This window comes from Cottoperca gobio, chromosome 5 (genome assembly GCF_900634415.1).
Source record: "Cottoperca gobio chromosome 5, fCotGob3.1, whole genome shotgun sequence".
Classification (NCBI taxonomy): Eukaryota; Metazoa; Chordata; class Actinopteri; order Perciformes; family Bovichtidae; genus Cottoperca; species Cottoperca gobio.
The window spans coordinates 9,554,172-9,571,127 of record NC_041359.1 but is presented as its reverse complement, the minus strand read 5'-3'; the positions used below and the strand labels follow the sequence as shown (position 1 = coordinate 9,571,127).

At 40.5% G+C, this 16,956-nt stretch overlaps 1 protein-coding gene across 1 annotated transcript; it reads right to left on the bottom strand.

Annotated features, from left to right (window-relative positions):
- Positions 1-1,374: 1,374 nt before the first annotated feature.
- Positions 1,375-16,788, bottom strand: ell2 (elongation factor for RNA polymerase II 2). The gene is made up of 12 exons (XM_029431787.1): positions 16,562-16,788; positions 13,407-13,454; positions 12,475-12,599; positions 12,210-12,373; positions 9,238-9,497; positions 8,593-8,717; positions 7,695-7,767; positions 6,899-7,610; positions 5,267-5,339; positions 4,625-4,796; positions 4,121-4,165; positions 1,375-3,971 (listed from the first exon to the last, which is right to left on the bottom strand). Exons 1-12 carry the CDS (start codon positions 16,733-16,735, stop codon positions 3,855-3,857), a joined length of 2,088 nt encoding a protein of 695 aa, XP_029287647.1. The 5' UTR covers positions 16,736-16,788; the 3' UTR covers positions 1,375-3,854.
- Positions 16,789-16,956: the final 168 nt, after the last annotated feature.

Sequence of the window (16,956 nt, the reverse complement as noted above, 5' to 3'; positions counted from 1 at the left end):
GACAGGCCCCCCTCCTTCTTAAAGAGATAATACACACTTGCGTGAGCATGTAAGCGCGTGCAGAAGTGCAGGGTTTTCTGAGAAGGTTTTCAATGATAATGGGGTTTTTATTTATGGCCGGTTGAAATTAAATGTTTAAAATATGACATAGTGTAGGCTTATAGCATCACACGTGTCCATGTACACTAGTGAATGGATGAAGGTCATATTGGAGAAAAACATATTCACTATGTGAAGGAATTCACTGTCTGGTGTCTTGTATTGTAGGGCCTTGAGATTGCTTTTAGCTATGAAAGGCGCTTTACAAATATTTATTATTATTATTATTATTATTATTACAGTGATTTGTGAAACGCGGATGTGCAAATTTTGTGCATGACTACACATTTTTTATACAAGTGTGTGTAAAGTTGTTTTGCACCATATTCACTGCAACTGAAGCAAAAATGTGAGCGTACGAGATGCTTAATTTGTGATTTGTAGAATAGTTTGCAACTCATAATGCAAAACTTCCAATTTACTGATACACACTTGTGACTATTTTCTAATACTCATTCCACTGTACCATGTGCTTAGTTGTTTCACTCCAATAATACCATAATGTGACAATCAACCGGCTTCAACACAAACTTTAACGACTCTGCCATCTGCTGTAATCATTTAACTTACCTCTTACTGTTGCAGAGGACAACTTAAACCATTAATTCAGCACTTTATTTAATAGTGAGAGCAGCATGATGACAAAGTCATAACATTAAGAATTACTCTACAGTTGCCCATTTAAACCAATATCACTAGTTTTCTCAGGCACAAAGGTAAATGACATGTAACCTGGAGGCATATTCTGTATGCAGCTGTCACGTCACCTTTTCCCTATTTATAAGTTACACATTAAGTTTATTATTATTCATATTCATTATTATATGAATTTCTCCATGAAATAGGAAAAGCTGCATCAGACCAGGTCCCTTCATGTTCAGAGCTGGCGCTGATAAACGAGATTGCTTAGAGAAGATAGAGAAGTTTCCAAGTAACTAAACTGCAGGTACTAAGCATAATGATGCAAACCTTTATAAATCAGTAACTATTCTAAATGTTTACCAGTAAATACATTTATAACAAAATGTAAGTGTATACTTGACCAGTATATTATTCTGTACCATACTAGACTATAGTTGTAGCTAAATATGTTTGGATTGAAAATGTAATACCATTTCTAAATTTACATGAAACAATAATTAGCAGTCAGAAATGTTTCAACACTGGATATATCGACGTCCTGATGGACACTATTAAATATCACTTCCTAAATGTCTTCAACAATTTCAAATGGCTGAAAAGGAAACTGCAAAGAACACACAATGAAAGACATTATCCAGGTAAAACTAAATTGATTTTTATTGAAATGTCTTGTACATTTTCAGCTGGGCAGGATCAGATTTCACTTGATTTTCAGTGGTTTCTCACATCTAAACACTGCCAGGGCCTTTCCACTTTGTCACTTCCTCATTAAGACTCTTGATCCAACCTCGTCCCATAATTCATGTTGATCAGACCCAATTTAAGTATCGGTATTTGATAAAGACAGAAATGTTGGGAGGGCTGAGAAGAGGACACGTGATGGTAAAGCCCATCATACATTTGCTGGCGTTTCCTTATCTGGTCCAAATTCTGGGACATGACCATTGCAAGGGAAAACAGGGGGGGGGGGGGGGGGGGGGGGGGGGGTTAAAGTAAAGCCTGAACATTTTTTTATATGCATTCTCTGTGTTTTTAAGTGACGCGTCCAAGATGACAAGTGCTGATTTTCTGTCCAAAATAACTTGAGACAATAGGTAAAGACGCTAGGTGTATAATGACATTAAATAGATTGACAGGCCGGACAAAACAGCCAGTCTGCTGCAGAGACAGACAGAATGTCACAACCAAGCTATGTGAAATAGAAGTGGTCGACATTTACTTAAATCTGTGTGGAAAAAATGGGGCTTTGTTTTCTTCCATTACAGGACAGACAAGCTGGATATGCTGAGAAGAAGCCGACCATTACACAAGTAGATAGTAAACACCTTCTGGGGGCGCAATGATTCAGTTCCTCTTCATATCCCTAAATGTAATGACACATATTCCAGTAGTAGTGTCTCCTAAAATCAAGCCCCAATCATAATGAATTTTACTCCACGGATGCAGTACCAGAAAAGTATTTAATTTTTGGCAAACATTCTAACACAGGCTTGTAAACAATTTTTCCCTTGTTGAAATAAAGACTTTTCATAGAAGCCATTCATCCATCCATTGAACTAAATCCATATCAATGTTGAAAAAAAATAAAAATAATTATTCACTGCTCTGCAGAACTCAAACTGAGAATCAAATACATTTTAAATCCTCTGGTGGATGACACACTTTTTTGCTTCTTTCTAAAACAGAAAACACCGGCTGTCTGCCGCTGGATAAAGCTGAAGAGGTGGACGCGGTCCTTTTCCAGGCTCTGAACCATCATTGAAAATAAGGATCTCCTATATCTCTTCAATTAAGATCAGGTACTGTTACTCCAGCCAGGCTGATCCCGAGTGCTCTGGCTGGTCAAACACTATAGCAGCTTTTTTTTGTTTTTCACGTTTATCACTTTTTCTCCACTTTTCTATTTTTTCCTCCTCCTTACACCAGTCACTCCTCATAATGCACAACCGTACAAACACACGAACACACACATACTATTTGTAACACTCCTTCCAGACTTCACATCCCTTCCTTCCCTCCTTCTCTGCTCAGACATGCGCACACACACACACACACACAACCTGTTTCCAGGCAGTTATAGTTCCTTTGTGGACCCTAAGGGTCGGCCCGACTCGACGTTTCCGAGTGTAAACACCTTAAGGCACCCATAATGCACCGTGAACGCTAAACACTGTTGGTGCAGGGAATACTGCCCCCTACCGACAGGGGGTCATACTCCTTTAGATACCCCACAAACCCACGTGGCCAATACAACTAAATTTACAATCCATGCACACATACTGTTGTTGCTTCTCCATCAGCTCAAGTGAGTTCTCCTGCCCGTCTCATTTCCTTTCCAGCCTCAAACTCAGCAATGACAGCGATGTGTTGAAGCAAGGTTATCCAGTACAGTTTTTATGAAAGGAGAGGAAATGAGGCAGGAAAGACATCTTTGCCAAATGAGATGACACAATGGATCTTGCGTGCAAAATGGCTTCACAAAGTCAAAACACATAAGGCCCGCGGTATTTTTTCTTGCATTGTTTTCAGCAAAAGTTAAACAATATATCATCTGCGGACTCTTTTTTGCACTACGAGTCCCAAAATAAATAGATCTCCCTCTTTCTTTCATTCCGTTTTTTTTTTTTTACTTAAATACAAGTTAATATTTTCTCTGCTGCTCAAAAATACTTTTTTTGTTCTTTTATTTTGCCTGAAGATAAAGTCCTTCAAAAAAAAGGTTAGAAGAGTTGAAGTTTTCCCCCCAAAACCCCTTCACACATGCAGGCGGCCCCTTTCACTGAACCAGTGGTTTGAAATTCCACAGGAGTTCATTGAGAAGAAACATGAGAGAAAGCAAAGGATGGAGCGTAAAGTCAAAGTGAAACTTTAAGATTGCAGGCAACAATGAAGCCAGTGGAATCAAAGATCGGAAAAGAAGCAAGGAATGAAAACAACTCGATGGGAAAAGGAAAAGGGAAGAGAGATGAGGGGGGGGGGGGGGGGGGGGGGGGGGGGGGGCTGTTGTGGAGGCAGTAACTGAAGGGGTGTTAATAAATAACAGCCAGTTGGACACCCCCTCCTGGTTCGACACTCCTTTCTCAATACTGATTAGTGAAGATGTTGCTGTGCTCTCAGCAGAAGGGCTGGGCTCTGCGCTGGTCAAAATCAGCTATTAGCCGCTTAATGTGGGCCAACTTGTTGTGCAGGTACTCGCAGCGCTGTTTCTCCTCGTGGTAGTTGGGGCTGTGCTGTAAGACAAACACATAATATCAGACTCCAGCTATCTCCTGCGGTGTTTGATTAAAAAAAACAAAAAAAAACAGCCAACATGGTTAAAACATTTGAACCAACAAGGCCAAGTGTTTGTGGTCTACGGAAACAACGTGTAGCTGCTCACTTGTTTCATCTTCTTGTACTCTTTCAAGACTTCTTCTTGCACCTTCTGTTAAAACAAAAATCACTTTTTATGCAAATCCACATCATTTATAAATATGACAAATTACGTACGTTGCATTCACTACCTTTGTGTCAGGAAAAAGCGTTAAAATATTGTGACGGCTACATTTAGCCGATAGAGAAATCAAAACTTTAAAGTGATGTCTATGTAATAACTTGGCACATAGCAGCACCTTAAACAGAAACATATGTTCTTTTGTAGATAATAATTTATGTTAAGTATAAAGGAACAGGACTATGGAGACGCAACGATAGCCTCTGTAGTCCTATGATTCTGGTCAGCTACCTTTTCTGAGAGTTCTTGAAAATGATGGAAAATGCTGTTTAAGATGAAAAATCCACCACAAATGCTCAACCAGGTTTGTACAGCATGTGGCTTTAGAAAATATCTGGCATGTGAAAACCATCAACATAAGTGCAGTGTATTCATGCTAACTCCTATTACCTGGTATTCTTTGGTGCCAGGTGCCAGCTTCCGGCACTTGGCATCCAGCTGCGTAAAGCGCCGGGTGATGCTCTCCACATGGGCGTGTAGCAGGCGATACTCCTCATACTCTGCATTGAAATCATCCTTGTAGCTTTGCCGCTGGTCAATGGACACCATGGGCATGTACTTCCTGTAGACACAGGAAAGGACATTTAATTATTTTGAACCCGTTTGCACTCATAAAATCATCATTTTAGAATTGTATTTATTTGTTGTCATGTCAAGTTCAAACCCAGCACTACATTGTGAGCAAACTTCCCCCTTACGTTCCTTGTTTTGAATACAACTCACTAAAAGGTTGTGCTCTTTAAAGACAGGTGAGAATCCTGTCGAGCTTCCCTCTTTGTGGAATGTCAACAAGCTGCCTGCACTCCTTACCAATGACATGAAAAATGCACAACAGTTCCTACATCAAAAAAAGAAAAATACCAGACGGCACAAATGAATCACGTCTGTAGTTTATTGCTGCATTTCCTGTGTTCTAATTCTCAACGTCCTGTTTAGTCAAATGTTTCAAACTGTGAAGAAAGACTTGAAAGAGTAAAGAGGGTCACGCTGTGGGGAAATGGGGAACTTTCGAGGTATGTCAAGGTGACTCACACGACATAGTCAGGCATCTCAATTGTGGAGGAGAATTCAGTGGATTGGACAGGCTTCTCTTTATCTGAAGAGTCTGTGGAGAAAGAGGAAAGTGTAAGAATGTAAGATAACATACCAGGGGAAATGCACTTCTCAAAAGTGAAAAGAAATAAGTTATTAGGTCATAAATAAAAATGAAACGAGTTAAAAACAAGACAACAATACAAACAAAACAACAGCCATGTACACCTTGCACTCATACAAAAATGTCCATGATGGATAATTGCAATAATAAATATACAGCACTGATAATCCATAACACACAGAAGCAACACTTTCAGGTACGGACCACTGTATTTTGCAGGGAGATAAAGAGAAAAAAAAGATAGATTATTATTTATTTATATTTATATATATATATATATATATATATATATATATATATATATATATTATATTATATTTATATATATATATATATATATATATATATATATATATATATATATATATATATATATATATATATATATATATATATATATATATATATATATATATACTATATATATATATATATATATATACATATACATATACACACACACACACATATACACACACACGAACCAGAACTAAAGACCAGAGAAGAGCACAGATCAATGCCAAAGCCTGTTCACACAACATCCAGTACATCAGTGTAATCAAAGATCAAAGTGTATGTGGTTGGATGGGCTGTAACAGACGTAAACATTTGAAACATGGTGAGCAACAATCCAAAGTCTGAAAGATAAAACCTCGACGAAACTTGGATAGAGAAGGCAAGTCGGTCATGAGACATGTCAGTGTCAACACGTTTCCCAATGAAAATGAGAATAATGATATAATTCTCATTCCCTCCAGTATCGCAAATCATATCACAATTGAAATATCAGTCAAAAGAATCGCAATTAGATCTTTGTTTATGACAGAGCCTGATATTTTATAGCCTTTTTCATTTCTCATTTAATTATTTTCCTACAGCAACATGTCAAAATGGCTTCTGTGGAAAAGGCCTATTGGAGAAATTTTATTTCAATATTCTTAGAGAATTACATTTTAGTTCACAAACTCCTGAGAAAACATCTAGATTTAGTAGCTAGATGCTAGTGAACCCTCGTCGTTAACTCTGTCTGACTGTTATTTGATGGGCAAGTTGCGTACAGTGTGTGCATCAAAGCTTCAACAGTCGTCTGCCGTAATGAAAGTGTGTGGGCTCTAATGCTACGGCTGCCAGGTCTGTGTGTTTGACACAATGAACAAGCCCGTTTCCATCACATGTACTTAATCTAATTCGGTGCGAATATGTATATATTTCTAAATAAATAAATAAATGTTTACATACGTCCTCTGAACTAAATCACCACACTGACCAAGTAATTGACTAAATAATCTGTGTAATAAGTCAAATGAATGAGGAAAGAAATGCTGCATGAGATCAGGGAAAACAAATATTAGAAAATGAAGCTGGAAAATGTTTGACATTAATTTGAGGTGCGTGTAGGATGGCAAAAGGGCTAAACATGCAATGAAAAAACTGGTCCATATTGACTACAAGTCTTGAAACCTTTTGTTCAGGGATGCTGATAATTAATAATTAAGACAGAAACAAACCTGGATCTTTGTGAGGATTCTTGTCGATAACTTCTCCAACTCTGTTCTCCTCAGCACTGCGCTTCTTTTTGGCTTTACGAGTCTCTTCAGCCTGCTCTGCTACGCTGGGAGGACTTTTGCTACTTTTTTCCGTCCGTTTCCCTTTCTCCCTCTCTCGATCCTTATCTTTGTGCTTCTTGGATTTCTTTTTAAACTTCTTGTTGGTACTGCTGGACAAGGGAGGGCTGGTGATGACAGTGGATGTAACTGTGAGTGAGGTGCAAGGGGGAGGAGGAGGAGGAGGAGGAGGAGGAGGAAGAGCAGGAGGAGGACTGGGGGAGGCTGCTGGTCTGGGGACGGGGTTCCGATAGCGGTCCTGCAGGGTCCTATCAGAGGAGAAGGGGCTGGGTGAAGGGTCTCTGCAGGAGGAACTCTGGTCCATGGGCAGGTCCTGGGTGCCGCAGCCCTCCGGGGTGCTGGGGGAGTTGGAGTTGGAGGCTGGGCTGGGCTGCTGGTGAGAGGGGGCAGGAGGGTGGGACGGGATGGGGAGATGGGTGGGAGGGCCTGAGGTGACGTGAGAGGGTAGTGACGAGCGTTTAGAGCTGGGGCTGCCCTCGTCCTCACGGCGGTCAGAGGAGGATGAAGATGCGGCTGGCCCTCGATTGCTGAGGTGGGAGATGCGGGCTTTCTTAGGCGCCAAAGGGTCGATAAAGTCAAAGTCTGGCTGGCGCTTCTGGAAGACAACATACAAAATTTAGCTGAAGAAATTGCATATTTCACTGTAAGAGTGTGTGTTTGTGTGCATTTGCTCAGATACCTGGGGGGATGTGGGGACAACGTCTTTGGGAGGACTGCTTGATGAGAGGGTCTCAGAAGCAAGACCTAACTTGCTGTTAAAGAAAAGGAGAAGAGTGGTGTCAGTGGAGAGTATAGTGTAACAGAGAAGAAAGGGCACATGAGGGTCCAGCGCTCAACTATCATTACCCCAAGACCCGCTGAAGTAATCCTACTTTAAAAGCAAGTGTTTGCCACGTGTCCTCATTTGAAACTCACAGCTCATGTGACTTATTATTCAGCACACATGCATATAAACAATGAACAATTTAAAATGTCAGGCCTAAAGGATACAAATAATGTGAGTTGGTGAGTAACACTAAATGTAAACAGAACGTTTGATTGTTTACAATAAATCTCCGTAGGGTATCTTTAACTGGGACAACTTCCTTCACAATGAATTATCACAAAATCTTTCAAAACGCTGTTACTGCTCATTCAGTACTAATGCAACACAATTACAATCTCAGATCTGCATTTGGGCTAAGACTAAACAACATCAACAACTAACAGGATTGCATTAAACTGTATAGTTGTTATTTTTGCAATCCCATTTCATGTCTAGCATAAAGAAAATACTGTAAAAACAAAACCTGCTTGTGTACTACATGAGCTATTAATAGACTTAAATGCTGAGCTATTTATTCTTTTAACATAATCTGACGGATTGAAAAGGTGGCAGTTTAAATGAGCTAGTTTTGTCCTTCATGGAGCACAACAGCTGTGGTGAATTCATGTCAGATACAATGTGACAACTTTAAACTAGTACTTAAACTTAAGTGTAGTTACACGCCATGCAATGCAAATGCTTTATTAGTTCAAAACAAGTATGTATTTAAACTCAGAAATAAAATAAAATGCTTAATAGGCCATTTCTGTACCGAGCCAGGATCCGCTCAACCTGGGACTTCTCATCATCAGAGTGGCCGGGCCAGTCTCGCTGGACATCACGATAAATAAAGTCCTTCAATGAGTATGTGTTGTCTTTGGGGTTCAGGTTTGCCACCTGTTTCTCACACACACACACACACACACACACACACACACAGACACACACACACACACACACACACACACACACACACACATTAAACTGTCAGTATGAGAAGTATACATGTACAGAAACTTCACATTTCCTGTGCTCACTTAACATCTGTGCATGCAAATAATGATTAACGATTAAGTGGCTTCAAAGTGAATGAAATCTTGAACCAGATTTCCTCAGGCAGATTTATGTACCTTGATCTCATGTTTAAGGGGGATCATTTGGGCTCAAAGTAGACACTTAAAGAACACAAGCCGTAGTGTGAAATACCTAAATGTCAGCTTTTGTAAAAACAGAAGTTACTACTTCTGGATGCACTAGTTTGTGTTTTTCTGGTGTAGCATAAATGCACTACAACTGCATTACGTTGTGCAACTGTGTTACAGAAGGAGAATGATCCTTGAACCGTGATAGTGTGTACTACTAATACTAATAATTATACATCATATTATGGCAATCAAAAAGCGACACTTTACAGTACCTGTTGCAGGGTGGTTCCCATTGAGGTTCGGTCCTTCTGGTTGATACCGTCCCGCTGCAAACGGGCGAGCAATTCCAGCTTTTTGTAGGGCCTGAGCGCCAGCAGATGGATGATGCGATCCCGGAACGGCCGCTGGGACACAGGGTTATTGGAAAGGCACTTACGAATAGTGTTGGCTGGGTTGATGGGTGTGGAGCGCTTGCGCTCTGGGACCACGTCTTGGCCCGTTAGCGCTGGCCTACGGATATGGACTTTCTTTCCTAGAGACAAAAGATAAAGACGATGTTAAAAGCCTTGAACATTTTTATATAATCGACATATTTGCTCATTAACACTCCTGCCTACGGTCAGTGTTTCCCCTACCATTGTCTTGGGGCTGCGCCCCCCCCCCACGGAACCCTGCGCCCCCCTGAAATTCAAGGTGTTTTTTCTTTTGCTTTGCGCATTCACATTCTTTAATAATCCAGTCTATTTCAATAGCCTATATTGCAGTGTTTCCCCTACCATTGTCTTGGCAGAGCGCTGCGCCCTGTCAGAGCCCAGCGCCCTGTCAGAGCCCAGCCTGAAATTTTTTTTCCCCCTCGAATAAAATAAATAAATATCTTTTTTTATTCATAAGTCACTTTTCACAAATAACAGGTGCTCTTTTATTAAATAAACTAAAACGCTTATGCTATTGATCTAATTTATGTGCACGTTTCAGTTTGTGCTGTCTACTTTGCGCATTCACATTCTGTCCTTCGCTCCGTTTTATGAAGGGCGGGGCTTCGCAGCTGACACACACACACACACACACACACACACACACACCTACACGTGCGCACACACCTACACGTGCGCACACACCTACAGAGAGGAGAACTAAATAGAAACCGCGTCGTGCACGCAATCTTCCCGCGCCACGCACACACGGTGAGCGCCCCTCCAAAGCAGTAAACCTAGGGGAAACACTGTATTGAATACACTACTCGGCTACTGCGTCACACTAACAAGCGTCTGTCAGGTTAGAAATTAAAACTTGTGACAAGGGAATTATGTTCTGTCATATATGCTGTAACTAAAACATTAGAGCCTCAATCATAAGCAGGCTCCCTGAATCAGCACTCGGTCATCTAGGTGATTAGAACCCAAGACAACGCTGTTCAGCGTTTATGAGCCAAGTGCTTAGTCAGGGTGCCCGCACATTTCACTATACCGCTTCATGGTCAATATGAAATTCTTAAGCTCTTTAAAAGATTAAAGTTAAGGAGAGGAAGAAAGAGGAACTCCCCCTCTCGTGGTCAAAAAGCAAAGGCTAGTAGGAGGTGTAAGCTTACACACTTTGCATTGTCTAATGACAGATTGCTGCAGGTGGGAAGCCTAAGTAATAAAGTGTCCTCCTTTAGAAATAATCATTCTGTACATAGAGAACTTATACAGAACAAGAGTATAGTAATTTAAAGCCTGTGAAAACAAGAAGCTAATAGCCACTTTTGCATTCGTAAATAGGGCGCTCACTCCAAACCAGCTGCTACAAGCCCGTTCCACCCTCTTCTCATTTCCCAGTTTCTATCTGGGCTACTACAGTATATGCAAATTTATCCCCAGGGCCTGAGGAGATTTTAAGTTGTGTCGAAAATGTATTGACTGAGCTAGATTTTTGGTTCTGGTTTTGTATAGTTTTGTATGACTTGTTTGGTGAAGTCATCCCACCACTCAAGCAAATAAATGGTAATATAGCCATTAAATGGAGTATCTCAAAGTATTATTAGTCTAATTTAAATGTCATGTCTCATATTTTCTCTAATAGTCTTGCTTTTGATATTATTTGATAAACTTAAACACAACCTCAGGAGCAGCTTTTGGGGGACTCAGGAAATACAATTTTATATTAATTTTTAAACAATCCACATTGTAATTAGGTTTTGTCAAAAGTCTATTGAGTGGAGCTCTTTAACAGAGTTTAGACAAGAGTTTAACTGGGTATCAGAATCACTTCCATAATCAAACCACCAAGCAAAGTTAAAATAGTACAATGTGTGTGCATTGCATCTGTCCATGTTTGAGGCCAGACTGAAGAAGCTTTTCTTATCCATACACATAAGAACTAAGCCTTAAACCTTCTTGTCCACTGTGCATATAGGGTTACATTTAGGCTACCACTGGTATACTGCTTAATAGACATTTTAAAGTATAAACACATTAGAAGAAACAAGCAAATTCCTTGGAGCTGATGTTTTCAAACCAGCCAGAGAGAAACAAAGAAAGTGGTACATATTTTGGTTTAATGCATTTAGCATGTGGGTACAGATTTTTATTTATTAAAGCCATAAGTACTGACAGTACCTCCATTTTTAATGGTGCCATATAATTCCAATCTGTGTTAATTAACAGTAATTAACAGTAATTATTAATGTATGTAAATGTGCATGCTTAGTAGTGATTGACAGACCATCAAAATAATTTGCATCCAGAGTTGCTCGGTGGTTTGTTAGATCTTTGTTCCAGGTGCTAAGACTGACACTACTCTTACTTTGAGGTTGAGGTTGAGGTTTCCTTTACTGGCAGGATTGTTTTTTCATAGTTACCATATTATCTTGGTCTTGAAACTGAAAAGGCAAGTAACACTTAATGGGAACAAGTATAACACAAGCAGCTCTTAGTGCCTGTACTGTGACACTTTCAGTATCATTTTGGCAGGCTATGTGTCAATAAAACAGAAATAGCTTCAGGCGCAACCTTTGGCCCTTATCAGTCAGACTGCTAATCTGGAAAAGACTGAGACGGCAAAATTGGTTAGCCAGTTTCAATAATGGCTTTGAATGGAGTCAGGCCGTCAGCTTTCACATATTCAGTCCCTCAAAAGAGGCCAAGCTTGAAAAAAAAAAAGAGGAGAGATGTTGATAGGGCGTAAAGCCATGCTGGTGTCCGGGGATCCGACCCGGCATCTGACAGTGGCACGTACAGAAGTAAGACTGTAGTGAGGGCCATACCTCTGTACTGGCCCCCAGGCTTGATGACTTTGGTCCCACGTTCACGCGTGTCCTCCGCTGCCTGAGTCATGCGTTCCCGGGTCACCTGGTAGGAGTCATTAGTGGCACACACTGTGACCTTGTCCTGTACTGTGGCCAACAATGCCAGGTGTGAGGCCCCTGAGCTGGAGACAAAGAGGGAGTATGAGAGAGAAATGTGAGGCAGAGGGTTTACCTTCTAGCAATGTGTGGCAAGACTGTAACAGTAACCAGTGATTACCATTACCTTGACACATACTGATGGATGCACTCAAAGCTTCCCTGAGGGTTGTCTTTGCCCACATTAGACAGGTAGAAATCAAAATTGTTGAAGGTGTCTGAGGAGGAATCTGTCTTGGGAATTTTAATGCGCTGTAAAAATCCACACACAAAAGGGAGAACACAAATTATAGCATCTATTCACATCAAAGTATCTGAGATTATTATTAATTGAGGTGAGATTGACAATCAAATATATTACTTTATCACTATAAAACACACACATACACACAGGGCTGTCGAATTAGCGCGTTCATTTCGATTAATTAATCACAGAAATAACGCGACAAAAACATTAACACAGATTAATCGCGCTCTTAGATGCCCCTTGATGTCAAACTCAAGGCCCATGTGATCACGGACATGTATGATGCAGTGAGAGCGTTTCATGCCGAGCTGCCTGTGAGAGACTCTGATGCAGCAAAGAAACTTTGGACACTACGTGTTTCCAAACTCTGACAAACCATCTCCACCGCTGTGTTCCCGACGGCGCATTTGCCGATTTTGCAGCTCCGACATCACCCCGCGCCCCTCGCACGGCGCTCTCATAGCAAATATTGATATATGCGATTAATTAATCACAAAGCATGTAATTAATTAGATTAACTTTTATTTTTACACACACACACACACACACACACACACACACACACACACACACACACACACACACACACACACACACACACACACACACACACACACACACACACACACACACACACACACACACACACACACACACACACACACACACACACACACACACACACACACTGTACTTAAAGAACCGATAAGCAGAATCAAAATACTTTTTACTTCTTAACGATTCCTTTGGAATCTGAACTTTGGTTCTCAATAACCAACCCTAATGTTAAGGAGGTAGGGAAATGTACTTACCCCTTGGAGTCCCTTGAATTGTATTGTTGGCCGCAAAGAAGGTACATTCTGAAAGTGGAGAGAAACAACAGTTTAACCCATAACATCACTTTGGAAATGTTGGTCTAGAACCTGCAGAACATGTCCCACTATTTGACTGACCAATCCAAACATTTGGATGTAGTAACAGCAGAGCCTTGGGGTCCTGTCACATGTGGATACATCTTCTATTAAATATTGCACTTGAACATTGTATAAAGAAAGACTACAGATGACAGCTAAGTGTTGGCTGACATGCAAATGCCTTCTGTGCCTGAGTGAGAGACAATTACTAGGGAGTAATGTATTCTTAATGCAAAAAGAGAAAACCTGAAGAGCCAACATTGCAGAAAGACAATCGCTCTCATTTACATGCGACTGTGAATCTGTTAACAGTGTTGTGTTTTGCTAATAATATGAATTGAGAATATGTCTGATGTAGGGCATCTGTCATCTTCCGCATTGACTAATCTGCAGATAATTTAATCAATTAATTGAATTTCTTTGGTCAGAAAATAGTAATATAAATGACCATGACAGCGATTTCAAATCGCCAGTCTAAAACCTAAATATATTCAGTTTACGATTACATAATAAATAAATATATTAAAAATAAATACATTTTAAACAGCTGCAAATCCTGACAGATAATTGGGCTAGGGATTGTTTGGCATTTGGCACACTAAAAATATGACAAACAAATAAGCAAAATAGTTATGTTGATCATCTGGTCTAGTGGTTTGGCTGCAGAAACAATGGAAACTGTCAGCCACAAATAGTTAATGACAGTCAAATGGCAGCCTTGGCTAAGTCTCTACATAGAAACATGCGAGTCAACTTTACCTGCATCTTCTTTTTAAGTGGTTAAGAGGTAGACGGTAAAAAAAAATGTTCGCCTTTATCTGAACACCAGCATGGGGAACTTGGACAACACTCAAATACAGCAAATATTTGGAAGAAGATATTTCTGAAATATCTTTGTTTTGTGTAGGTTTGCAGGTTTGTGTTGGTGGCTACTTGAAATGGAGTTGACAACCACAAATATGCAGTGGCTGCTTTTCTGCGGATGTGAAGGCACAGGACCTGCTTCTATTTCACACAGCTGAGGCTGAGGAACCAGTTGGCCAGACAATAAACTTCTGAAATGTTGCATCAATTGGTTTGAGTGAAATGTGCATTTTATTAACAACAGCTTGTCTGCATTCTTGGACATTAACATATGCTTTCTAACTCATACACGAAAGAAGATGCAGATAATCTTAGATAAAATGTGTACCTTTTTCAGGCTGAAATAACCATGTCATGGTTGTTAAAGCTAAGCTACTCCAAGCCACTGACTGACACCCTCCCCCACTACCATACACTCACTCGCACACACAGTTCTGATCACATTTCACATCACCACAGAAAGACAAAGATAGCCAGCTTCCATAGTTCGATGACTGGTTGAGCTACAACACACATTACTGAGAGGGAGAGCGAAACAAAAAGCAGGCAGTTTTGGCTGCTCAGTCAGCAAGAGATGGCAGGCTGCCGTTCAATGCAGCGTACAGACCAACATTACCACATCCAATAAGGTTGTAGCATGGGCTGTCACAAAAGAATTCCTTTAACTTAGTGATGACTAGGTTTGCCAGTTGTCACAAACTAACAAATTATTTTAAATTGTGCTATTGATCCCCATTTGAATTTATCATACAGGGCTGACAGTGAGGAAAGGCTTCACCTACAGGGTGTGAGTAGTGCGTGGCATACATACAGACACACTATGTGCCATAAAAAGCAGTCAGAGACCTATATGCATCTGTCACAGCAGAGACCTAGGCCCAGTCAGTGTGTTATGTAACAGCGTTGTTGTTGGCAGACTTAAGGTCAGGTAGCTCCAGGTCTCCGCAACTCAAGACTGCAGAGGTCCAGATTAGTTCACCTATGTAGCACCTCAACAAGATTACATCATTTGTACAGTCCGTTTAAGATTACCAAGTTATATTTAATTTGCATAGGTATGCAGTGACCTATTAGCAATCTCAGTTTCAAAAATGTAGCAATGACTGGTGGCGTCAAGCTCGGGGTGAAATGCATTACATTTGATGAGGTAGATTGCTGAGAGCTATACAGTATGTGGATAAATTGTCATTTGAACAAAATGACAATGATAGCAAGAGTAATTAACCCATTGTCTTTTTTTTAAAGATACGTTTTGTTGCCATACGATACAATATAAACGATGGCCAACTTCTCTCATGCAGCTTGACGTAAATGAGAGTATGCAAAACAGTTTCAACAATTTAGCAAACAAACCCAAATTAAATATTTGTCCCATGTAAACCTTTGATGCCCGAATCCATAACGAGAATGAGCGTTATACACCCTGTAGCCCCAGTGTGGCAGCTAGTTTGACTGCAACATTATATAATTAAGTTAAATAGCTGTAAAGGGATGAGCCTGGACTGTGAGCTTCATACCCCTGCCAGGTTGTGATGTGACGTTTTCCAACTCTCCAAAACTTCTTACCATATGGTAAGATGACCAGTCACCGATATGCTTCAAACGCAACTAACTTGTCATCAAGTTACAGTAACCTTAATTTATCCGTAGATTTCCACCCTGACGCAAATAATGTTACAACCTCGTCGACTGAAAGTTCTTGTTGGTCAACTAAGTTAAGATTTTACGTTAAACTCTCAGTTTATGACACTTGTCTGGTGACGTGTATTCGTCGATATTACATTACCACTTTCCTAATTTGGTAAAAGTAACGCTAGTTTGTCAAGAAAAAAATGGACTTGGCTGGCCAGCACTGCACAGTGGATTCAACGTAAAGTAGCTAGAGCTAACGCTGGCTAATCAGAGTGTCCAACTTTACCAACAGGTTTTCTAGGCTAAATAACATTTGTCAGTTCGTAAAACCAGGCTAGAACATAAGGGCAAGGCCTCATTTACCACCTCGAGTTGGTTAATTTAATTACACAAGACTAATACAATAAAAAAAACAAGCAGAAAGTCGCTCTGTCAACAGCTTAGCTAACTTTGTAGCTTTAGCTGTGCGTGGCAGTTGGGCTTCCCAGCTGAGACAAGCTGTGTCAGCCCCAGAGACCTGGCTCATTTCTACTGAAATGAACGGTCGTTTCACTCACCATACAATTTTGGTGGCTCTCTATGGCTTTCAACGCTGTCTCGGTCAATTTGACGTGTAATACGGTGACTCTATCTGCGCTCTGTTGGCCACAATTCAATCCGTAGCTCCCATCCTCGGAGAGCGCCGCCATCTTTACCAGCCCTCCACCATCGTCCCTTTGAGGCTGGAGCATTTAGCAGCCCAGGCTCCCTGTGCTCACTCTGGCCCGGGGAGGGACTACAGCTGCTGCTGCCTACAGGGCTGACAGTAGTGGATTAGTCTTGACTTGCTAGCTTGTTAGTTTTTCGCTTTCCAACCACAGTGAATTTACAATATAGTAATGCATGATTGTGCTTTAGGCTGTGGTGGAATATAATTAAAAACATTTACTCATTTACTACTGTAGCCTACTTA